This window comes from Euprymna scolopes, chromosome 9, assembly GCF_053919585.1.
Source record: "Euprymna scolopes isolate OS-2025 chromosome 9, ASM5391958v1, whole genome shotgun sequence".
Lineage (NCBI taxonomy): Eukaryota > Metazoa > Mollusca > Cephalopoda > Sepiida > Sepiolidae > Euprymna > Euprymna scolopes.
Window position 1 is genome coordinate 93,790,576 of NC_136490.1, and position 25,942 is coordinate 93,816,517.

General features: G+C 32.2%; 1 protein-coding gene across 2 annotated transcripts; it reads left to right on the plus strand.

The window, feature by feature from the left end:
- Nucleotides 1–5,731: 5,731 nt before the first annotated feature.
- On the plus strand, nucleotides 5,732–25,702 carry LOC145284779 (ubiquitin-like protein ATG12). 2 transcript variants are annotated; one of them, XM_080133747.1, is made up of 4 exons: nucleotides 5,732–5,921; nucleotides 12,080–12,216; nucleotides 18,550–18,612; nucleotides 23,490–25,702. In XM_080133747.1, the coding sequence occupies exons 1-4, from the start codon at nucleotides 5,870–5,872 to the stop codon at nucleotides 23,547–23,549; spliced, it is 312 nt and encodes a 103-aa protein (XP_079989873.1). In that variant the 5' UTR covers nucleotides 5,732–5,869; the 3' UTR covers nucleotides 23,550–25,702. The 2 variants fall into 2 exon arrangements, with proteins under 2 accessions (XP_079989873.1, XP_079989872.1); XM_080133746.1 differs by lacking the exon at nucleotides 5,732–5,921 and adding an exon at nucleotides 8,770–8,930.
- Nucleotides 25,703–25,942: the final 240 nt, after the last annotated feature.

Genomic DNA, 25,942 nt, shown 5'->3' on the forward strand with positions numbered 1-25,942 from the left:
CTCTGGCTTTCTGGCTTTGGGAGTGTCATAAAGCTTTGTCGGTCGGCTTCTAACCACTGAACTGAATGTCGTCAGTTGTTGTACAGAATTCACTTTTCTTCGCAAGTCACAACCCGGTCGAGAAACGGGTCATCCTTGTTGCATAAAAGAAGGGAAGATGACAGTTCATAACGGCGTTTTTTTTTTTGGTTGTCATTCAATTTGTGAGGCAGTGAGGCAACCATTAATCAAGTTTTTTGTCTTTCAAATCTCTCTCAGGTGGTTGGAAATCGTCATATAAGTTACATCTAATTCAGAAACAAGTTCTCGAACAGTTGTGCATGGATTGGCTTTGATTAACATCTGATGGCCGACCACTACGCTCATCATCTTCAAGACTCTCATAACCACCACAAAATTTCTTAAATGACCATTATGCTTTGCGTTCAATAGTAGTTTCTGGGCCAAACGCTTCGTTGATAGTATGAGCTGTTTCAGCAGCTTTTCGGCCTAACTTGAATTGAAATAAGAAAATTATGCGACTTTGCTTTTTTCCATCTTGTATTCAACATTCTGAAAAGAAGACAGAAATGTTTTAAAACGATTGTAATTTAAACGATTAGATAGACCAAAAAATGCTTTTTAAAATGACATAAAAAGTAAAGGTATTATAATGAAAACTTATTTGAAAATACATCATTTAAAATCAAAAGTAAAAATTCTACAAGAACTTTCTTCTTAGCCTAATAGATATGGTTGTATAAAAATAAAAGCAAAATCCTAAAGTAATTCTTCTTAAAAAAGATTTAAGCAAATTCCATTACTGTACAAATTTGAAAATATTTCCAATTTTGAAGAAAATAACGGAGATCTTCATTTTAGTTATGATTGTGTCAGTTTTATTTTCATCAAAATTATTTAGGACTTCTATTCAAGGTACTGGTGCAGTTTGTGAACCAGACATATGTAACCATCTGCTCAGATTTGCTTGGTACCTGATGTAAACTGCCGGAATATGCTGAGCGCTGGTCAAATTCATCAATAAATCAGAAAAAGTGACAACAAACATGAATACAATTACACAATGAGAAGCCACATAATTAGCAGACGACTTTTAATAAATTTTGAAAAAAAAATTTGTTGTAAATTATGGTGCATCACACTGGAAGCAATTAATCCATGTTGGATAAACTGCTAGAGACACTTGTACAAGTCATTGATTATTGTCAAAAAAAAAAAAAGAAAGAATTTTTAGCATCTAAAATGAGTTTGCTGGGCTTGTGGTATTAAATGTATCCTAGGAAAGCGAGCCTCTATCTATATTGGTTTCGGTTGGAGATGCCGAAATGCAAAATGCTGCAAGTGGACTATCTTTGAGCAATCTCACCTGAAATTTGGTCAAATAATGAAGATAATCTACCTGTGGGCACATCGACCAAAAAAAAAAACATGATGAGGGAATGTGGGGTGGGCTCTGGACACACCGTTGCACAATGGAGGAACTTTATGAGAACATTTGCTGGGATTATTTCCTGAGGAATCCCTGGCAGATCAGAGGCCCAGGGCATGCATAGGAGATAGATGAGTCTGTCTTTAACGGACAGAAACATAATGCCGGCAGACTCCTCACACTGCTCTGAGTCTTCACTGGGAAGAAGGATTTCTTGGTCACTGCACCAAATCGCAATACCAAAACTCTCCTTCCTATGATAAAAAAATATATTCTGCCAGGAACCTGGATCATATCAGACTGTTGGAAAGCATGCAGCAAAGTGGAAGGGAAAGGGTTTCACCACTTAATGGTCTGTCAACTCTGTTATGAAGGCTACAACAAATCATTGAAAAGATGTGGAAGAATGCAACAAAAAGTAATGCAGAACCAGCTTCTCAACAGCTACCTATCCGAGTTTATGGGGAGACAAAAATTTAGAAATGATTTATCTGCATCCTAAACCATATCACAGGAAGCTACCTAGTTGGAAACCTTCTTTCCATCTTTTCTGACTCTTCCCATCCCTCTTTGTCATCATCTGCTCACCTACAGTCGACAGAAAATATTCATGGATTCCTCTAACAGGTTCTACTCCAATGAAAAAGCGAAAGAACTGGTTGTTCATGCCCCCACTGTAGTAATATTATAGGACTACTTTCCTATATTTTTAATTACATTTTCACCCCAAACAAAGCACATTGCCACTTTGATGTAGGGGGCTACTATCAGGGACCTAAGTTGCAGGGTACTATGTAGGGAGTTTAGCAGCAAGATGTCTGTTCATATTACACTTGAACTTTTGCATATCAGTACAGTTGGGGAAGCAGGAAACCGGAAGAGAATTCCAAAATCCTGCAGTTCTGGGGAAGAAGCTATTAGAGTAAAAGGCTTTCTTACATTTAGAGATCTTGACTGTGTAGGAGCACTTCGCTGCTTGTCTGGTTTGTCAGGGGGTATTTTTGTCGAGGGGGTACAAGGGCTTGTAGTTCATCAGAGCATCCACCATTAAAATACTTGTAAAACAGGCAGAGGGATGCAACATTTCGTCAATGGGACAGAGGCTGAAGTTTAGATGACAGTTCAGGACCTATTAGGTTGGCGACTCTCTTTTGAACCCTGTCCAGGAGCAAGAGACTAGTAGCAGATGTACCAGCCCAAATGTGACAGCAGTACTCCATACATGGGCGAATGGTGGCTTTGTACAGGATACTTTCAGGCGTAAGAAACTTTCTAGTACTTTTCCTATGTGCAAGGATTGTAATCATTTGGTAGTCATTAGATTTTTAATTTTAACAGCATGTGGTAATGAACATGTTTGATGCTATCTGATGTTCATATGTTAATAAATCATTAATATGAAAACAATGCCTCCATAATAACTACACACCTTTTTCATTACATGGTGGCAGCATGGGATACAAACAATAAAAAAACTGAACATTAGAAGATTCCTTTAAACAAAAATGAACCTCCACATTAAAAAACATATATATCTGCACAGAAAATGACAAAATAAACACAAAAAGTGTATTTTAGAGAATAGAACCAGGAATAACAGGCTACCAAGGTATTAAACTTTTGTTTCTTCATTTGCATACATGTGATATATTTTTTCTTGACTCGATGTTATATTGAATTTCTTTTTGAGTCAGCATAACCGTATTTGTGATGGCTTATAACAGCAATATTTCATCATTCTACAAATCTACAGGGTGGAACGATAAAAGTGTCGCCTAAAGAAAACAACACTACAGCTGTATTTTAAAACTTTTATTGAAAAAATCAATTCAGGTAACTTGATTATGTAGTAAAGCCGACATCTATTCAATGTAGCTGCCTTCAGCCTCAATCACCGCTTTGATATGGGTCCGGAACTGGGAGCATGCCTTTTCCACAAGCGCCAGTGGAAGCTTGGCAAATACTCAATGGATGATGGCAATCAGGCTGGTTTTAGTGTTGTGGGAAATCATGTTGGTGATTTTCTCAACATATGACCAAACAAAGTAGTCCTGTGGGTTCAGGTCAGGGGAGGTACAAAGTCATAGCACTCCTGAAGTTTTTTGACTTGTGGGCTGGTGCTGAGTCCTGTTTCCACACTCAGAGTCAGCCAGCGGCCACTTGATTGCATCAGGAAATCACCTCATTCTTCAACATATGTAGGTACACTTTGATGTCGACTTTCAAGCTGACTTTGAAGATATGAGGTGGCATGATGTGGTCCTCACTTGCAACCACACCAAAGACCATAACCGTGGCTAGAAACTGTTTTCATCACCATGGGCACATCCCTGTTATTCGAGGCAATCCAGTGATGCATTTTGAGGGTGCTTGCAATGGTTCTTCTGCCATAAGTTGGTTCGGTAGAGAGCATGAGTTGTACAGTGGTGCATCTCCGATCTTACTCATTTAACATTGTGTCACTTTGAGACATAATAGAAGGCTCTTATTGCTCTTGGTATTTGTACACAACTGGCCAACTAGTAGATGGCCTGCAACAAAAAACGAAACCCAGTTTTCATCAAATGGAAATGGAATCGTGCCATCTTTTCTAGGGTGATTATTATATCGTTCCACATTGTAGTAGAAGCATTTCAATCATTTAAACAAAAATTGGAATTTTATTTTATAACTAGACTACCTGTGACCCGTTGGGTCAGTATCTTATATTAGCTATGGAATTAATCTATGAGTGTGACACTTGTGACGTGAAGAAAATAGTTTTTTGTGACATAACAGAAACATTTCTATGAAAGTATATTAAAATGTAAAAAGAATATAGATAGATTTCTATGAATCGTTCTGTTTATAATTGTTTATTTTTGAAAAAAAAAAAACTTGCAGCCATTGAATTATAAGTGGTTTGCCATACTTATAGGTAAATGTGCACTGGACAGATACCATGATATTTAAAGTTAAATTCAAATTTTGATATATCGTTTAATTTAAACGCAAAAAAAAAAATCAATTGGGATGCTGAAAACGTAAACAGTAAAATAATACGTTTTATTGTCACGTTGATTATTTATTTGTAACGCAATTTAAAAAAAAACATATTTTGGGGGTTATTTATGTTGGTAGTGTAGAAGAAAATAATAATTTCTAAATAATAACGTTAATATTTCAGTGCGCAGGTCAAATTCTGCCAAAGTAGCGATTTGTTAGGTGTGTCAGAAATTTCGTGAAAAATAGTAAATAATTCCACCCCATCTTTCCAAGCTTATAACTACTCGAAAAATGTAATTCAAGCCCTAATTTTTTTTCAATTAAAGGAGCAAGGACCAAGGTTTCATTAAAAAAAAAAAAAGCAAAAAAAAAAAAAAAAACCAATGTGTTTTTTTTAAAAAAAAGGTTTTAAACTTCGGACTTTACAGGTAAATTTCTAAAAAACACTACTTTTTTTTTATTTTAAATTTAAATATATTATTTATTGACCTTTTCTCTTCAATTTGTGATATATAACACTTTGGTGAGTAAATTAATTATTTAGTTTTCAATAGACATTTCAAAATGGGAGGCGTGAATTATTCAACACCCTGTCTTTCCAAGCTCATAACCACTCGAAAAATGTAATTCAAGCCCTAATTTTTTTTTTTCAATTAAAGGAGCAAGGACCAAGGTTTCATTAAAAAAAAGAAAAAAAAAACAAATAACGTGGTTAAAAAAAAAAAAGGTTTAAAACTTCGAACTTTACAGGTACATTTCTAAAAAACACTACTTTTTTTGTTTTAAATTTGAATATATTATTTATTGACCTTTTCTCTTCAATTTGTGATATATAAAACTTTGGTGAGTAAATTAATTATTCACTTTTTAATAGACACTTGAATGTGAATTTAAAAAAAAACGTTTGTCTAAAATATTATATTCGGTTTATTGGAAAGAGCATAAAATTTCACATTGATCCTGAAAATATCGTAAAAATAGAATCAATAGAAAAATTTTGATAGATTTTTAAAGTTTAAGAATCGAAAAATATTGAGTTCGTAAAATTCATTACTGTTTTTTGAAAAATAAAAAAAATATTTCTATTACTTTTAAAACAACTTTAATAGTTTATTTTGGAAGTATAATCCATAAAGAAAATAAACAACCCACTTTTAAAAGAGAAATTACGAGTTTTTTATATTTTATTCGCAGTTTCGTGTTAGGGGTGTCAAAAATTCCTTCAAAAATTCTAATACACCCGCTGTTATGGGACCCATAACTTATGGGTTTATGTTTATGTACGCATGCGCAACCGGAAGTCATAAACCGGATGTGGGTTACAACACCCTTTACAAGATCATTTGAGTTTTATAATTATATAGATTAATAAAATAAAAACAGAATTACAAGCAAATTATATTTTATTACAAGTCAGTAACGAAGGACTAAAAAAATTTCAAGACGCGGTCGCTAATGGCAGAAGAAAAATGTTTAAAACCCACACCAAAAGTACCAGAACAATTCTGTTCGTATTGTTTATAATTTTTAAAATTATCAAAAGTTCTATTTCTCTATGTTTACAATGTAAAAAAAAAAAATTGTTTCGTTTTTATTTTTAAAAAATCTGTTTATATTGTTGTTGTTTTTTTTTTTTTTTTCATTTCCAGCGCGACGTCAACGGAGTAAACAAATATCACTAAAATTGAATTAAAATTAATATTAATGCCTTTTAGCGATACATTTTCAATAAAGAAAAAGATTGGTATTTGTACAGTTTAATCAAGACATTAAAAAGTGAAAATATATATATATAAAAAAAAAAAAAAAAAAAGGTTATATTGTACGTATCCGTTTTGAAGATAGTAATTGTCTGTATTTTTGAGATGAGGTGTTTTCATTGATTGAGATTGTCGGACTGACTTCCTCATCTTGGTTGTTGTAGTCACAACGTTTCGGCCGTTTTGCCCTCCGGCCTTCATCAGGTGTTTTGTATCGAACTTTTTTAGATCTCCGAAAAAAATTTCACTTAATTTGATCGAGTAGTTTTTTTTTTTTTTTTTTTTTTTTTTTTTTTTTTACAGCGGAAAAACGTTTTTATGAGAGCGCGTCGAAGGCAGACATCTTGGGTTTTCTTTTTTTTTTTTTTTTCTTGGAGTTTCTAAACGCCACGGGGAGATAACTCAATTTAAAGCGCCGACACTCCCTCCCCATCTTTAATACTAGCTTTTCTTCCTAAAAATCGAACCTTTTGTTCGGTATCATAACAAATTGGGGTTTGTATTACTGTACACAGATTCGAAAAAGTTGTCAAAAAACAAATAAATGTTATCAAAGGCAAGATAAGTTACTCTTCTACCTATCTGGAATTTTGTGTGTGTGTGTTTTTATTCAATGTTACATGTTTATTCAGCTCGAAAAACATGCAGTGTTTACCGATGTATTGAAAAATTCAAAATGGCGCCCGACTCTCTCTTAACACGGTAAGTTTGGGAAAAGGTGTTATAAATAATAAACTAGACAAAATACTATTTAAAAAACACCGAATATATGTCAACCCATGTCACGATAACATATATTGAGCGAATTTCTAACAGTATTTTGTCTAGTTTATTATTTATAACACCTTTTCCAGAACTTACCATGTTAAAGAGAGTCGGGCACCATTTTGAATTTTCCATTACATCGGTAAACACTGTATGCTTTTCTAGCTGAATAAACATGTTATTGTTACATTGAATAAAAACACGAAAATTATATCCAGTTCGGTAGAAAAGTAACTTATCTTGCCTTTGATAACATTTATTTGTTATATATTTGTTTTTTTGACAACTTTTTCGAATTTGTGTACAGTAATACAAACCCACAAATTATTTTTTCACTGTAAAACAAACTACTTGATGAAATTAAGTGAAATTCTTTTTCGGTGAGCTTCATTTCATTCCATAAGTTTTTTTGATGTTTTCATTTTTTAATGTTTTGATTAAACTGTACTAGTACCAAAAGATTAATATTAAAATAAGTCAGTATTAAAGGAAATTTCGAATATTGTTTAAAATAAAAGAAAAAAATTTGTTTATATTTAATTTTGGAAAATAAGTTCAGCTTATTTGTAAACTGAATGATATGGTTACTGTTTCCATGGATAAAAACCGGTGAATCGAGATTGTGTCCCTTTCGTTTTTGGTTTGGGTTGTTTTGGATTCGAGATTAATCGCCACCTAAACTCCAATCTTACCTGTAAACCTTCCATTCAAAACATATCTAAATTATTTATTTTGTGAATATATTCCTTTCGACTCATTATTATTATTATTATTATTATTATTATTATTATATGACAATGTCTTTTGTAATCTCACATTTGACTATAAACCCTGAAAACCTTTTCACTAAAAATATTTCTGTGAATACTGAATCCCTCTCATCCAAAAATACACTTCTCCTCACAAAACCCGCATAAGTAACCCCTCCCCTCCAAACTGGCGTGAACATATCCCCAAACACTAACGGCCGCCTCCTTAAAAACTACTGACCGACATCCCCAAAATGATCACCTCCCTAAAAACTAACGACTAGCCACCCTAAAACTCCTGACCGTTATTAATGATGTTATTCATAAAGCCACTCTAAACATGGAAAGGGGATAGGCTTTGTTAACTATTCTGTACTTTCACCTAACAATTTAATAAATAAATTAATAAATTTTGGAAATTGAAACTCTCGTCCGAAGTTATATTACGAATGAAGTGGAATATTAGGAACTGAATCTGATCAGACACCGTTTGATACGGACTTTGAGTCGGGCGTTCTTCTGGTTTGCCAAAATTTTCAATGTATTTGCAGTGTCCTGCCTAATGTGTTATCATACAAAAAAAAAAAATACAATCGACGGGAGAAGAGAGTGGAGTGGAGAGCGCCAAAGGATAAAATTTTATCGGTGCTAGTGCAGAGAGTGATCTGCGCTATTTTTTAAAATCGTATTTCCAAGTTTAATTAAAGTTTTATTATATATTTTTTTATTCAATTGTAAGGTTGAAGTATAGAATAGGTACAAAACACCCTCCCCTCCCCATGTTAAAAATGGCTTTTTAAATAATAACGTTATTATTTAAGTCCGGATCACTCTCTGCACTAGTAATATTTTATCACTTAAATAAAAACCAATACCTCTAAAGAAATACGTATAACTTTCGTGTACGAAAATTACTTTTATTGGATATTAAATTAAAAAAATTCTTTTTTTTAGATTATTCATTTGATTTTTAGCTTTTAAAAATAAGTTTATAGATTTTTGTATATTTACAATTTTTCTCCGTACAAAAAAGAAAAAATAGAATTTCAATAAATATTTGTCGTCTGTTCGGTTCGAATCGGTGTTTATCGGCAGAGAGAAAAATAGACAACAAAATGTCGGAAAACGAATCAACACAAGACACAACAACTGAATCGGCCAGTAACGTTTCTGTTGGTGGTCATCCTGTTTTAGAATCGGGGAGTGCAACGGCTAGCCCTTCACATCAAATCAAGCCTAAAGGTTTGGGAATCAAGTTTTTATAAACACGTAGTATTTGTTGTCCATTTTCATAAAATAAATAAGAAAATGATAGACACTAGAATAGAGAAGAAAATATTCGTTCAGTCGAGTCATGAGGAAACAAGACTAAAAAACATGGATTCTTTCGCGTCATTAAAAAACTAAACTAAAATATGTAAAGTTTATATTGTTTATTTTAATTTAATTATGTAAAAATCGACAAACAAAAACAATTTAAACTAAAAAGCAATAAAGGTCTGCCTTTGTTGATCCGGCATTGTCCGGGATTCTTTTTACTTACATTTTTAGTACTTCCACAGAATGTGAACCGAATTGATTTTGATACTTATGTAGAATACGGACCGTGCTGAAATAATATTTAGAAACCCATTTGGCAAATTTTCAGATTTAGCTCCATCTCCACAATTTTCTTTTAAATGACGACTTATGTAGGTTTTCTACTATGCTGAATACGAAAATAGCATTGAAATTTTGCAGAAATAAGTAGTTATTGAGATATAAAAAGTTGTATTATGCACTGTATTCTTTGGCGGCCATCTTTTTACGCGCGTGCGCGCGCCATAAATAAATCTATGACTGACGCTGCACGCGTGTAAAAAAAAAAAAAGAAAAAGATGGCCGCCGAAGAATACAATGCATAATACTTTTTATATCTCGATAACTACTTATGCAAAATTTCAATGCGATTTCCGTATTCAGCATAGTCGAAAACCTACAAAAGGTGTTATTTAAAAGAAAATTGTGGCGGTGGACCTAATCTAAAAAAAATACCACCCATTCTTAACATGAAAAGAGATCTTATAATATATATTCTGTTCTTTTACTTAACAATTTAATAAAGACTAGGTACCGTAAAAATTGAATTTAACTAAAAAAAAAAAAAGTAGCACAATCCGTATTTTACATAAGTATCTTGTTGTTTAACTCGAACCATTAACCAGTTTTATTTCGACAAAAGTTTGTTTGGTTCAAATTCTGTAGGAATACCCATTTTATTTTTCCGTTCTGCCTTTTTTTTTCTTTTTTGTGGTTGTTTTATGTTTAATAGGATTTATTTTATTATTAAATTTAATTATTATAGTATCATTTGTACATTAAATTATTAATCGAACCAAATTGCTAAATTATGATACTGTTTGAATCACTAGAAAAATAACACAGTTCATTATAGTAAAGAATTATCGAGCAAAACACATTGCCCAAGGAAATAGCTTCACTAAGAGAAGAAATTTCGGCAGATGAGATACGAAAATATGTGATAAAATATTTATGAAAGGACTACAAGTAGCAAACTTAATATAAATTCATTCACAGGCACACCTTTTTTAATAGAAATAAAACAAATGCAGAATCAGGGAAATCAACATTCCCTACGCCAAGGCTAACCATATCCTTAAAAATATTTCCATTCATCCATCCATAGCCTTGAGCCTCTGGAGGGGCATAGGCCATCTACAACTTTTGTAGATGTTTTTGTAACGAGGAGTACTTTTTACAGGGTGAGGGTGCTGGCCTTGCACTCAACCTTCCCAGAAGGTATATACAGCGTCTAGCCTTCCCAAATAGTCGCCCATCTGGTACTGGCCAGGTTCAACATTGCTTAACTTTGGTGATCTGGCAAGAACCAGTGTGTCAACTTGATTGTGCCGTACTTACAACACACCTGACAGCAAAAATTTCCTATTATTCACACCTGGTAATATGTCTCAACTACGTCCATGTGTGCAATATATAAATGCTTGCAGCATTAGCTGAGCAGCAGTGGTAGCGGAGGTAGATGCAATGACTCATATGGATTACTCTTTCTCTCTCTAACAGCAGCAGCTAACTTGAATGTCGTCGCCCTTTCTTTCTTATAGTAGCAGAAGCCATTCACCCACCATCACCAACAACAAAACCATTATAACAAGGAACATTTCAAATTATTTACGCTTTTAATAACTTTAATAACAAAGACCTTAATATTTTCTTCACCTCGGAACATCCTTTCAACAACAGACATTTCTATTTTCACTCTAACTTTAATAGCAAGGACTTTTTCTTCTTCTCGGAAATTTATCAACAATAGACATTTTCATCCATTTCGTTGCTTTCAGTAAATATTTAACTTAATACTCCATCTTTCTTGCTGCTATATATAACAACTGGTGTCAGAAGTCACAATAGAACACCATTTTGCGAAACTATGGTTCTTGTAGCATATTGACACAGTTTAATTTTTTTTTTCTGCATGTATAATACTAAATAGATTTTAATTGAAATGTTTGTTCATTTAGTAATAATAAAACAAAACATGAAACCATTTATACACACCTTTTTAAGCCGCATTATGATTACACCATCGATTTTTGCAATTGCCCAATCTGTAACCATGGATTAAATAAAAGGATCAGTTTGAAATTTCATAGTCCAAAAATAATAAAAAACTCTTAGTATTTTTAGATAGACACCTGTAGTAAATATGCTAGTTAAAATTTTAGGAAATACTAACTTATGATGGTAAAAGTTAATACTCACCAAAATTTAACAAAAAGTAACCAGTAGTTTTTAATTATTTAAGAAACCTAATTTTCTTTATCAAAGCCTAAAAGAGGTGTGGTGTGATTTCTGGCTTTGGGAGGGGGGGGTATGTTTTTTGGTTTTTCAAATGCGCCAGCTGGAGACCTGATTATTTCTTTGTTTTTATAGAGGTTTCTAAGTTTTCATCAGCTTGATAGATTTTGGGTTTATAACGATTTTCACCTTCCTGTGAAAACTCCAACTGGCTTTTGGAAATGAAGAGGAGAGCACATCCCAACAAAGCAGAAAAAGGAAGAGAATGGCTATTCAAGCCAGTTGCATTTGGGCATTCATTTGAATTGCATCTTGATATCACTATACTGTCCAGTTTTCAATTTCAAGGGAGATAATTTGAAGTTTGATTGATTATAAACATTCTCTCATCACAAATATTTTCTGAAATTTACCAGTCATTTTATTTCTAACTAGCATATTTACTACAAGCGATTGTCTATAGGAGTGTCAAATTATCAGTCCTCATCTAAAAAATTCTGAAACCTAATATCCATTATTATTTTGCGTTTCGTTTTAAGGTTTTATACATTTTTTTTTCTTTCTTTTTATTTAAGTTGATGTCCTCCTCAAACCTGCTGGTGATGCTCCTATCATGAAAAAGAAACGATGGGCAGTCGAAAGGAGTAAAAAAGTCAGCTCAATATGTGACTTCATTAAGAAATACATAAAATGTGATCCCTCAGACTCCATGGTAAGTTGTCATAATCATCATACTTAATCTCCTTCTGTTGTATACCATTTGTTGTTGAGTTATTTCTTTCTGTTTGGAGAGAGACATGAAGTTATGATCAAAACTTGTCAATCATATAGAAGTAACCTTATTTATTTGGTGGACAATCAATTCTACTAGCGGTGCAATGATTCATTGGAATTCTGAAAGACATTCATAAACAGGATAATGAATTAAGATTGGAAAACTATATTTTCCTCTGAAGACCGTCAAGTTGTATGCTAAGCTTCTTAGGTATGACATTTTGAAACTAAAAAGTAAACAAACCGATAAAGTTGTAGGTTCAGATGATCACAGATAACCTAATGAGAATCCTTTAAAATCATTCTCAACTTCCAGTTAATTAGCATGGAATGCTTAGAACTTTCATCCAGAAAAATTTAGCCTTGACTGTAGACTTATATAATGTTGCAGCATATTTTATCACTTCATCGCTGAACGCCTCCCACCACTCTCAAGTGTTGGAAGTGAAAGAAAAAAAGAGGAAAGAAATATAGCAAAAGAAATAGAAAATACATTTTTTTCAGTAGACAATGGATCAGAATTTGTTCCTTAATGCAAACAAATTAACACAGCTAGAGTAGGGCTTTTAATCAAAATGTAATAGATGGCAAGAACAAAGAACCAGTGGCATTGTTAGGTAAGCAGTTATTTTAAAACAAAAGAATTAGTTAATATATTTTAGGGTTAGCGTGTGGGTGTGTTTTTAGGTACGGTTGTAATTAAAATATGACAAAGGACCTGAGATATATTTAGAATTGACGAGGTGTTTTATGACGGTAGACTAGTGTTCTGCAATTGTTTTGACAGTGTTGTTGACGACAGTACAGTTGACAGGAATTGCCAGTTGCGACTTTGATGGAGTTAGAGTTTAAGCTCTGAGGAAGACATATTGTGGCTCAGAGCAGATGGTGAAATAAACTCCTCAACCGACTAACAAACACAACCTTGACAGTGGATGTAGATGTAGACATTAGCATTTAGAGGTTCGGGAGATTCACACACACACACCCAAAGCCCAACGAATATGTACGGAAGGCATCAGAGTTTGTGTTTTCTTTTGTTTTATTTCTATACTTGCAAATCTATGTGCACTCTCTTGGCAATCATCGGAGTGAGAGGCTACAATGATATGGCCGTGTTTAGAAGAAAACGCCAATGGGGAGAAGACCACAGAAACAATGTTAGAGTCAACAAGTTGTCAGACAGGCAACATGTGGTTATGCCACAAAAAGTCAACTTCAATGATTTTATATTTAAATTTTCATCACAGTTTCATCAAGAGACTTAAATACTGATGAGACAATTACATCTTTGCCAAATGACACTGAGATTTATTCATATTATTTGGATTATTCAGACTGCTGTATTTGTCTTGAACGTTATTTATACAACAGTCCAGCTGATGTAAGCTCCAACCTTCTCCAAACTCCAGAATTTTTCTGTCACACTCAGGAATCTACAGAATTCCGAACAGATCCTTTTATTTAATCCACAGGGTAGCATGCTCATATTCTGTTCGGCATGACTAGGTAGAAGTAACAATACACATGGCCATTAAAACGCTTTGGATAATCAGATTTCAAGGGGTTTCTGTTTAAAGAGTCATATTTTAAAAACCAAAGCATTTTAAGTCTTCAAAATACCGTTTTGTTCAGAAATGAATACACTTTCAAATGAATTAGTAAATAATAACATACATTATATATTTTTAGAGTTTTAAGCAAATAAAGTGATAAAAATGTGAACATCATAAAACGGCATTTTCGGTAAGATTTTGTAACGACCCCCCCCCCCCTCCTGATTTCTAAACATTCGTACCGTGTTTCTGTGAATAATTTTTTAATGAAATTTGGAAATTAGCCAAAAGAGATGTCATTTTTAATAATTTTGAGTGTCCGAAATTCATTTGATCACTTGTTTTTTTGTTGTGTTAAAAAAAAAGATTTCAAAATGATGAGTATTGAAAATTTTGAAAAAAAATTTCTTCGGACACTCACTATTAAATAAAACAATCTTTTTACTATGTTTATTCGTTAAAAAGATGATTGAACAGTGTTTTCTCTAGTGGTATGTAACAATTTAAAAACATAATATCCGAAAAAATCGTTATGAATTTGAATCAAGACTTCTGTAGTATTAGCAGCAGCAGCGATAACATGGCGTAAACAGACATTTTGTTTTTGTTTATTTTTATTTCAAATCGATTTTTTTTAATTGAAAATCTGTTTATAAAAAAAATTTTCTTACATGTTTAGTTAAAGCTATTTTGTTATCAACCATACAAATATTTTTAAAAATTGGGTAGTAGTAAATTTTAAAATATTTTAACAAGCGAAAATGTGAAATATCATTGTTTTGGTTCACGTCTACGAACGGTACACACACTTCTAATTTTCGTCCCTTAAAAAATGTTTTCAGTGAATTATTATCGAATGGAAACTAATTTACCCATTATTAAAAAAAATAAAATAAAATAAAAAAATAATCAATATTTAAATATTTGTAGGAGGTGCTCAGTTAAAAAATAACAACGGTAGGAAAAGACATGAAATGTAATTAAAAATCAAAATAACATTAATTCAAAATTTTTAACAATTTGTCAGTTTTAGCAAAAACTTGTTTCTTTTTTATATTTAAATACTTGATATTTTTCCAAGCATCATGTTTTCTGTTAGAGGGACGTCACTATTTTAAATAACATTTATTTTTTGTCTGTTTGTCATAATTCTTGTAAAGTTTCACAATGGGTATCAAACACCCTCTTAAAAAAAACAAAAAAACCTCGCTTAATTCTATGTCTAATCCTAGATATGAGTGGCAAGCCTCCTCCTAAAACCTTTAATCTTAACAATAGCACTAAGTACAAGTGGCAGAGCTCCCCATTTAACAAACTTCCTCTGTGAGCTCATATGTGTAAAAAAAATAAATAAATAAAAATAAAAAAAGCATAAAAAACGTTTAAAGAAAAGTGCACATGATTAATCTCCCCCCTCCCCAAAATAAAATAAATTGATCAACTGTCCTAAAACACTAGGATCGTCTTGAAATGGTGAATTATTTTACATTTATGTGAAACCAACCCCCACTCTAAATTCTAAAATTGTTTTTGTTTTATTTCTATCAAGTCTTCAGGATGTTTACACATAATTTTCCTTAGCCCTATCATTAACCCAAAGTCAGTGGCAACGTCTCCACCTTCTCATAATTGCACAAAGACCCTCTTAAAACCACCCATAATCGCCTTTTAGAAAACAAACAAACAAACAAGCAAAAAAAACACCCAAGATTAATCTATCATAGGAAAAGGGGGGGGGTAACTGCCCTAAAACGCTTGACTGATTCAAAATGGGAAATCATTTTACATTAAATTCTAAAATAATTTTTGTATATCTTTTATTAAAGTTTTTCAAGTTGTTCACATGCAATTGTCTATAAAGGTAGAATCACATATTTTGGAGAGGTGGTCAGATGGGAAGGGGTAACAGAAGGTATTAATCTATAATAATACCAAAGAAATATTGCAATATATTCATTTTTAATCAATACTAGATTTCGATTTCAGTTTTTGGCACATAAAATGCATTACAACTAAACTTTGAGTTCTCTAACTTCTTTTCTTTTAATGAATACATGGCATTTTTAAGCAATCGCAGCGTATTTATGCGCATTTACTGCAGATTATTTGGAAACCATTCATTTCTGGAGATTTTCAGTAGCATATTCAGATTCCTTGCACAAAAATACACTTATATGGCAAATTTCATTGCTTAGTCTTATGTTTTAACAAAGATATAGCATTTTTACTGAAAAAGTAGTGCAAAAAATGTGACAAAACGCATATGGTCTTAAAGAGGGGAAAATATCCAAACACACAAGGCATAAAAATAGTCATAACTTCCTTGATTTTAATTGCATTTTAAAAATTTAAAAAGATTCTTTCTTAGCTTATCAAGCTCTTTCTATATATACCAATATTGAAATATTTTAAACCATTTAAATTTTTTCATGTGTATTGCTAGTAGAAGTCTTCGCAATTGTATTCTTAGTATTGTCCACACTTAGGATTGAACCTTCAACCTCCAGAAGAGTGTCACTTAGACCTGAATTTTACTTAGTACTTTATCTGTTACCGATGGATCCATTGGCCGAAATGTTGTGGGAATAACACTTAAGATGAGAACAGCGGTCCAAATAATTCCAATAATACAAATTATCAATCCTTGTCCAAAATATTCAGCATTCTCATATAATTTTACCAAGAGATTTATTTTGACATTCAACGTGGAATCAATTATTGCTCATTTAACAGAACACATTTCATCAATAAATGACCATCTACAAAAAGTTTCTGATAAAGAAGTAACCAATGTTTTCATCTCATACGGTAGTGACAACCCCACGACAAGTTCCTTTCACCAAATTCATAACCATTCGAGTACCACATAATCACACTGAAACGCCCGTTCTTGTTAGATCACTGAAGTTAAGCAACGTTGAGCCTGTCCAGTACCAAATGGGTGACCAATTTGGGAATTCCAGGCACTGTATATAGGAGGACGTTGACACCTCCCTGCAAGAGTTGCAAAATCCTAACTTCATCATCTCCTCTACTGAGGATATACATTCGACTGAGGCCTGTTTGTAAACTTCGTACTCCCATGGAACTTGCTTCTTTGGAGGAAGCCGGTTATATCCATATAGGGTTAGTGCCATTTTCATTTTTTTTATGACCATTCAAGTGCTTTCACGTTTGAAACAATTCCATGAATTCTTTCTTTTCACCCTAAAATACTTTTGCCACATGGAACATTGAATTCTTTACCAATTCTTCATCACTCTTAAAGTTCACATACAATATAAGTATCTTTTGTTGTATTATAATTTATTGTATGTCTATTCAATTTTAAAGTTAATTAGAAACCCACATCGGTTTTTGTTTGTTAGCCTGTGTTTTTGTATTATGTGCATAAATGAATTCTGATTGTAATATTTTAACTTTTGTGATTTGTTGACGGTTGCATTTATCAGTTGTTTATCTCATGAAACCCTAAAAAATTGTACCATTTCCCCTTTTTCTTGTCTTTATTTTTCTGAATATGGTGGTTCATATTTTTATCCCTATGAACGTTTGTAACACTTTTCCTTTGTTTTATTTTTTCCTTCAATTGAAGTTCTCAGAAATCAAGGGAGCCTCCTTCCTGAGGATAACACTTGAACTCTACATGAGATACATAGATATTTGAATGTTCTATTAAGGTTCTTTATCTCTCAAACACTGAGTTAGTAAAGAAGTTGAAAACATAATTTTCCTCTCCCCAATTAACCATTTTTGTATATCTTTTTTTTTTTCGCCTCTTGGTCTTACTGGATTCCAAGACAATAATTTATCTAGTATGGAGCATCCAGCTTCGTGTTACAATTGAAGTAACATCACTTGGAGAAGGTACACTATTCCTCATAAAAGTCAGTGTGGGTTTGCCATACCAAGGGATCTTACTTGGGCTGTGAATACTATGTGATTTTGAATATTCAGTCTGGATTTACTAGTAGCAAACTCCTGTACAGAAAGACCTTAGACACTCAAGTTTACAAGTGTGTGTGTGCATGTGTGTTTATGGAAATCACTCCAGACAAGTCATGAAGCCACTTGATGTAAGGAGCTGAGAATGAAAGATGATTATTAAAAAGACAGGAGATGCCTGTTATTTTTAATCTTGAAAAAAAAAAAAAAAAAGGAAGGCTTTAGGTAGGAGGAAAACGGTTAGCAGGAAGAGAGTTCCAGAAAGTTGCAGCTATTGGAAATAAGCCACTGGAATAGAAAGCTGTATTACGATGAGGTATCAAAATAGTGAATTGATGGAGACCACTAGACCACTGAGTCAAAGGAGCTGGAACAAAGGAAACAGATACAATTTTGAAGAATGCATGTCATAATAGTATTTATAGAAAAGACTGTAAGAGTTTATAATGTGTATACTTCTGTCATCTACAATAATGTTGTGCAGCTGCATCTTCTTCCAATGTGAGAGGGAAAGGACAAAAATATGTTATTTAAATTGCAGTTTTTTGTTTTCTTTCTGCAGTTTTACCCACTTTCTCTGAAACCTGTAAAACCAAATAAAATGTCCCTCCACAGACAAATACCAACGACTACCTGCACTGATGCATTCTTTCCATGTTTGATATACAATTAAATTAGAGAAAGTTATTATTGCTTGTCAATTATTTTGTTTCTTTCACTTTCATGATGTATACATATTCTGTAATATTTCTATTTCCTTTTTTTTGTAGTTCCTTTATGTGAGTCAATCATTTGCACCTGCTCTTGACACTCCTGTTGGGACTTTGTTTGATGTAAGTACTCCTATTTTCATTTGGTTATTGAAGGCACAAAATATAACATTTTTCAGTTTCAAAAGAAAAATTGGTTTGCGTTTTGGTAGACAAGTGATCGCAAAAAACAACATTTTTAGTAAAGTCACATATCTCTATAAAAGACCTCATTTTGGTCATGTGGCATTTATGACGAATAAAAATTGATTTTTTTCCCCAATAGAATTCATAATACTTAGAAAAATATGCTCTTTTGCAAAATTAACCATTTGTTTTATATATTATTTGGATTCTTCAGATTACTTTTCTCATCTTTCTGTTATTCTCACAAAGTTTTGACCAATGTAATCTCCAATCTTCCTCGGGTGTAGCTTGTCAAACTCTAGAATCTCTCTGTTGAACTCCGGAATCTGTATGAAATTTTCCATGGAATCTTTATTTAATCCACAGGAGTATCTTTCTTTTGTTCTATCAGCCATGATCATATTCTTACTATTGCGCACACTGAAAATTGAACTTTCAACCTCCAAAAGAACTAAATTTAGAACTAAATTTGGCTTAATACTTTATACTAGTGATGGGACGATTCCAAAATTTTTCCCAATTCTGATACAATTACTGATTCTGATTTTTTTTAAATTTTTAAATAATTAGAGATTTTTTTTTTAATATTTTCAAATTACTGTAAAACTTAATGTAATGTTTGCATATATTTTTGCAAGCATAAAATTACACTAACGTGGAAGCAGTATATTACACAAGTACACCTTACTTAATATATATTTCAAATGTTTTGTAATTGATTGAAAATTGTGAGATAAATAAAAATTAACTTTTCTGATTTTTTGGAGATGAGGATTGGTTATTCGTATTATTTGGATTCATCAGACTACTGTTCTCATCTTGAGTGATTTTCACAACGTTTCGGTCGATGTAACCTCCGACTTTCTTTAAGTGTATATTGTCGAACTCGGAAATGTTTCTGTCGAACTCAGGAATTTGGATGGAATTTCAAGTGGAACCCTTTATTTATTTCACAGACCCGTGGCGCAGTGGTTAGAGTACTTGGAAAAATCAATTCAAAAGATGGTTAAATCCTCAATGTGGGCGACCAATAAATACAATTGCGAATTACTTAGGATCTCTGTCCACTCATGGCTGATGGAACAAGAGCATGCTACCCCATGAAGTAAATAAAGAGTTCCGCTCGAAATTCCATCCAAATTCCCAAGTTCGACAGAAACATTTCTGAGTTTGACAAGATACACCTAAAGAAGGTCGGAGGTTACATTGACTGAATCATTGTGAAAATCACACTCAAGATGAGAACAGTAGTTCGATGAATCTAAATAATAGAAATAACCAATCCTCATCTTGAATTCAGAAACGTCGAAATAAAAAAAAATGATGAGAACAGTAGTCTGGTAAATCCAAATAATAAGATAACTTTAATTTTTAAAACAAAGCTGAAATGTATTATTTTATCGTTATTGTATAAAATGCTATTTGAATTGTTTCGTGATTAATTGAAAATAGTCAATGATTGACATGTAAAATAAGATGATGGTATATGAATAGGATAACTAACAAAACCTCCTCCAAGTTTAGAATGAGTTTTTAAATGATAATGTTACAATTTAGAAAACTCTTCTGAACATGAAAAGGGCGAGTGGGTTGTTGGCTTGGTTTACTATGCTGTGTCTTTCCTCTATCAAAGAATGTTCTTATGTTTTTTCCTAATTATAAAGATTTGGTCGCTTATTAGATTGATTTGTTTTACTGTAAAAATAAAAAAAACAAGATAAATAATGATAATAATAGTAATTTTGAAAAAGAATGGGAGAAATGGGAATCAGAGGAATGACTGGAAAAATTCAACGAACAACAATAATGAAAACAGCTGAAATATTAAGAAAAACCCTTGAATGTGGAAACTAACACATAGGAGCAACAAACGCGGGCCAGACAAACTGTTGCAAAGGCAAAACATGAAACACTACATGGAAACAAGAACACTGAAGCCGCATATCTATAAGTTCTTTAACCTCTCCCATCCTCCCATCACTGCCCCCCCCCCCAAAAAAAAGAGTAAGACCAAATAGTCAAGTCAAGAAGGAAGGAAAGACTGAGGAACTAACCAGACCTCTGCCGGATAAGTGTGAAGAGAACTGGGACCTTGGGGAGGCTTATTGCCACTCAAATTCCAGTGGAGACTAATAGGTGCTGCCAACAAGAAGTCAATGGCAAGCAGCTGTTGCGATAATGCAAATTTATTTGCAAATGTTATCGAAAGAGGTGGAGAGTACTGGAAACCTGAGGAGATGTGTTGTCACTCAGCTTCCAAGGAACACTACTGGCTGTTTTCAAGGAGAGATCTTTGATGACCTGTGTGAAAGCTCCTTGTGAGCTAATAATAATAATAATAATGCTAAAATTATAGATTAACACTCTCAAATTAGTCATTTCCCAAAAATGAGATTCTACTATTTTAGGTGACTACATTTAAGCACCTTAAAAATTTGACCAAAAGAAAAAAAGTATTTATTTTAGAATTTAGAGTGAGGGAGTTGTTTATTCTATGGATTTAATGTAAGATGATAATTATTTCGGAGCCATTCTAATTTTTTTATGGATGTTTACTAAATATTTTACTAATAACTCTAAGTCCGATGTATTAGGTCATAAAACCATGTGTAATCCCTTAAAAAAGTTACCCCCACAAAAAATACAGTAGAATTCATACTCCAGAGAAGAAAAAAAATTTGTTGATTGCTCTAAAATGCTAGAATATCTTGAAAATAGTAGCTTATTTTATGTTAAAGTTATTATGTAAAACTGATCCTGCACTCTAAATTCTTAAATAAATCTTTTTTATATTTATTTTTTATATAATTCCCAGTAAATGTTTATTAGTATTTTTTCTTGACAAAACTGTTCTTATTTTATTGCTAATAATTTTTTCTGATACTTGATAAATATAACATTCTTATGAAATTATCGATGCTTGTTTTTTTTTTTTTTTTTTTTTTGTCAATTTGCAATTTTAATTTTTTGTTCATAAATAAGCTAATTTACCCAAAAAGAAAAATGTGATTTTTAAGCAATCACATGTAAACAAAATGAAAAACTTTGTGATAAAAAATAAGATAAAACAACAAAAATCAGTTTTCCATATAAATTTAATGTAAATTTCCATATAAATTTAATGTAAAATGTTTACCTCTTTTGGCCCAGACAGTGTTTTAAGGACATGTTACCAATTTTGTTTGCTTTAAATCTTGACCCTATTAATGTTCTTGATTTAACCTTTACTAGAAAATGTCATTAAAATTCATAAAGGATGTATTTACTTCTTACTACAAACCATAAGACAAAAATAAAACTATTGATGATATGATTTTACAGTTTAAACTTAGGGTTAGCAGTAAAAAATTAGTTAACTTCCGTAACAGTTAGAATATCCTGAAACAGGGAATATTTTACGTAAAATTTATATGCGCAACTAACTCTCACTCTAAATTCTAAAAATAATTGTTTTTATTTAGTGTATTTACACAAAATCGCCTAAAAATGTAAAATCTCATTTTTTAGGAAAGGGGGTTTACTTTTAAATATAGATATACTTTTCTTTATTTTATTTGACAAACTTCTGTTTCCCTTGATGTATTCTATCCAATATTTTGATAAATTCGTTGGGAGATTTTCATTCATATTTTTAACTGGGGCCATCAAACAATGACAAGCTCAGAATGTTACCAAAAAAATAAGACTTGTCTAGCAGAATAAATTGTTTAATGTGAAGTGTCTGAGGAGTGTCATATAGACGATTAAGTGGGTGTGAAAATAAATGTGATTGGTGAAATAAGCAAGTGAATTTAAAATGTTTACTTTGCTTAAAATATTTCACCAATAAAAAATAAATAAATTAGACTCAAGAGTCAATGATACATTTGTGAATGGGATTCCTCACTTGTAGTCCTTGGCCATTATTTTTACTTGTAAGTGAATAATCTACTAATAAATAAATATGTGTTTATTTCAATTTTTTGTGTCAAAGAAATATTTTTTTCAAAGATTGGTTTTGGAATCGGAAATGAGGCTCAAATTTTTTCAATTCCAATATCCTCAAATATTTTGATTTTTCCAATTCCGATTCTGATTAATTGTCCCAATACTACTTTATACATTACCCCATAGATCTTTGTGGATTAAATAAACGGTTCTGTTTGAAATTCAGTACAGATTAGAGTTCGGTAGAAAGATTCCCGAGTTCACTAAGATACACCTGAAGAAGATTGGAGGTTGTGAGAATAACAAATATAAAAACACCAACATCTTTCCAATTAAATCAACTTTATTTAGCAGCTTCATCAAATAGAATAGGAAGCAGACAGTTAGTAGCACAAGAACTTAAGAATGTAAAATAGGTTGGTTCAGCCAGTCGGTGAATAATGAAACAAAAGCATGAGTTCTGGAGTTCTATCTCTTCCTGCCATGCTATGGCAGGAGACAAAGAGAGATTCGCAGCATCTGGTCTCAGCAACTTCTGTTCTGGAACTGTTTATAGAAGGTGCCAAAATAAGACTGGGCAGAAATGAGAAACGTAGATATACTTGCTGTGTACCAAACGCTCGTGTCGCTATACAAGTCTGGGCATAGCAATAGATGTACCACAAAAGATTATATGCACAACAGAAGACAGATCTCAACCATGTGACTGCTATAACATAAATTGTTGAGTGAGGAGATGGGAGAGGGCGCAATCACTATACTAGACGTGTGACATCCACAAAATAAATTTTGCTTATTCATCAAGTATCAAAGAATTTTTATTTAAAAATTTTTTTTTTTTTTTTTACAAAATGTCTTTATATATTGCTCTTTTTGTTTTATTTCAGTGTTATGGTAGTGATGGGAAACTCGTTCTCCATTATTGCAAAACTGCAGCCTGGGGCTAAGAAATGGTGCCCTGATGTAGATGACTCCCTCTGATTAATGCCTGCAAGAAAGGATTTGCTGATTTAACAGAGTTCTTCTTTTGGATCCCCTCATTTGAAATAATTTGCATGCTTAAAAATCGTGCAAGTATGCTCAGCTGAGCATGGAAATCGCTGAGAGGATCTGGTTTGCAGCCAAATCAAATTCTGTGTTAGAATTTTTGGTTCTTGTCCAGAATTTAACCTAATAAATAAACAAAAATACAGCAAAATCTATACGATCTACATTCCTGTCACATGACGAAAAAGTCATATTCCAAAATCATGGAAATTGATCAAGTAGTTATTTTTTTAATAAGAAAATTAAATTTTATGAGGAAGCGAGACATTTTATCTTGATTCACCATGTTTAATAAAGGAGACAACTCAATTCAAAGTACCAGAATTTTAAAATTAGCCTTGTAATGGCTGTGATATACTATTAATCTCTAAAATACATAAAAAAAATTACTTGATTGACTTGGAGTTTTTGGAATATGACATTTTTGTTCTATGTCAGATTTTTCTGTATTTTTGTTTTTTTTTTAATTAGATTGAACTCTGGACTTGCATCAAATTTTTTGTTCTTTAATTCTTGCATTTTTTTTTTTTTTTACACTCTCAAATTTTGAATTCCATCTTTAAATGAATGTTTATATCAAATCAAAAATGGCTGTATAATTGAAGTTTAAAGAAGACAAAATATACATTTCTTTTTCTTTCCCCACCCCCTCACATTTAAGATGGAACAACAAAACTGTTGCTTTATTCTTTTTCATTTTAAAGAATTTAATAAAACTGATTTAATTCTACTTTATACTTATCTGTTTTCTAAATAAGTTTCACTGAGAAAGGTAGTACCTAGCTCCAAATTCCCAGACCGGGATCAATCAATGTCTGTTGAGAAGTCCTGGAAAGGATTGTTTCCGTAATGCTCTGAAGACCATCCTAGTTTTATATTTTGGCACTTTACTTAAAATTATGTACAGTTACTTTGTGCAGTATAGTTAGCAAAAAATTTGAAATGGCCGTGTAAAAACGAGTAAATGACAAATAACTGCTACCAAATGCAAGAAAAAGTTACTTTTCTACTTATCTATACAATTTTCACATGTTTACTGATTTTAAAATGTATTATCTATGCATTGGTTATTGGCACTTTTTATTAACAAAACAAGCATAGTTTCCAAAATCATTACCAATTTCAGCAAGACTTCGTTACAAATTTCTGGTTTAAAAGATAGTACAAATTTTTTAAAAGAGGGGTTGGTGTAATCACAACCCTAAGTCTGAGGGTGGTTGCCAATCCAATTAGGGTAAGCATGTTTTTATCTTTTAATCCTGAAACACATGATCAGTTACTCACAAAATTTGTGGCCATGTTGGAAATCATGCTTTCTTGGCTAAGTAAAAGTGGCAAGAACAAAATTCATAGATAATAAATCTTACGATCAATAAAAGCATGTGAAAATTATACAAATAAGTAGAAAAGTAAATTTCCTTGCATTTAGTAACAGTTATTTCATGTCTGCTTGTATTTGTTTGTTTTTTTACTCTTTTCTTAACTGCTTTCACTTTCAACAGTAGCAAAATATTAAACAAAACCCAAAAGCAAAACATTATTGCTTTTTGAAAATCTCTGTTAATTTTGAAAGTTTGTATTGCTTATAAAATATGTCATGTTTTGAATAAATACTGACAACTTCATTAGTTGGATGATAATTCCTTGATCTTTGATGATTCAAACAATGGTTTAGTTGCAAAGAGCAATTTCCTCATGGTGATGGGGAGGGTTCTTCATATTAGAATAGAATAGGGAGTAATGGGGGGGGGGAGACACATGCACTATATACCTGTTATTACTTTTCCCTTGTTCTTCTTATTTTCCTTAATCTGATGCTTATAGTATATTATTTCTCAGTTGATAAATTTCCCAATCGAAAAAGAATCCAAAAAATAAAGTTGTCATCTCTTCACAGATCAACTTATTGGCTGAATAGAAAATAAATAATGGATTATGATGAACATTTTTTCACTCAACAAATGTGATAGAATCATTGTATATTTTTAAATCTCGTTTAATTTATATAAAAAAGTCAACAAACATGTATAATAAACAACTGATAATTACAATATCTTTTTGTTTGTTTTTTTTTTCTCTCTCTCTTTGACTTTTGTGTATTTTGAAACTTCATTTTATTCTATTTTAGAATTTTTGAGGTGAGGATTGATAATTTGTGGCGTCATGATAGGATATAAATGCCTAGTAATAATCAGTTCCAAGTGACAGCTGTGACATTCCTAGTACTGAGCATCACCAGACCATTCTCCCATCAGGCGCTGCCATTGCCTGAATCTGCTGCATCACGTATGCT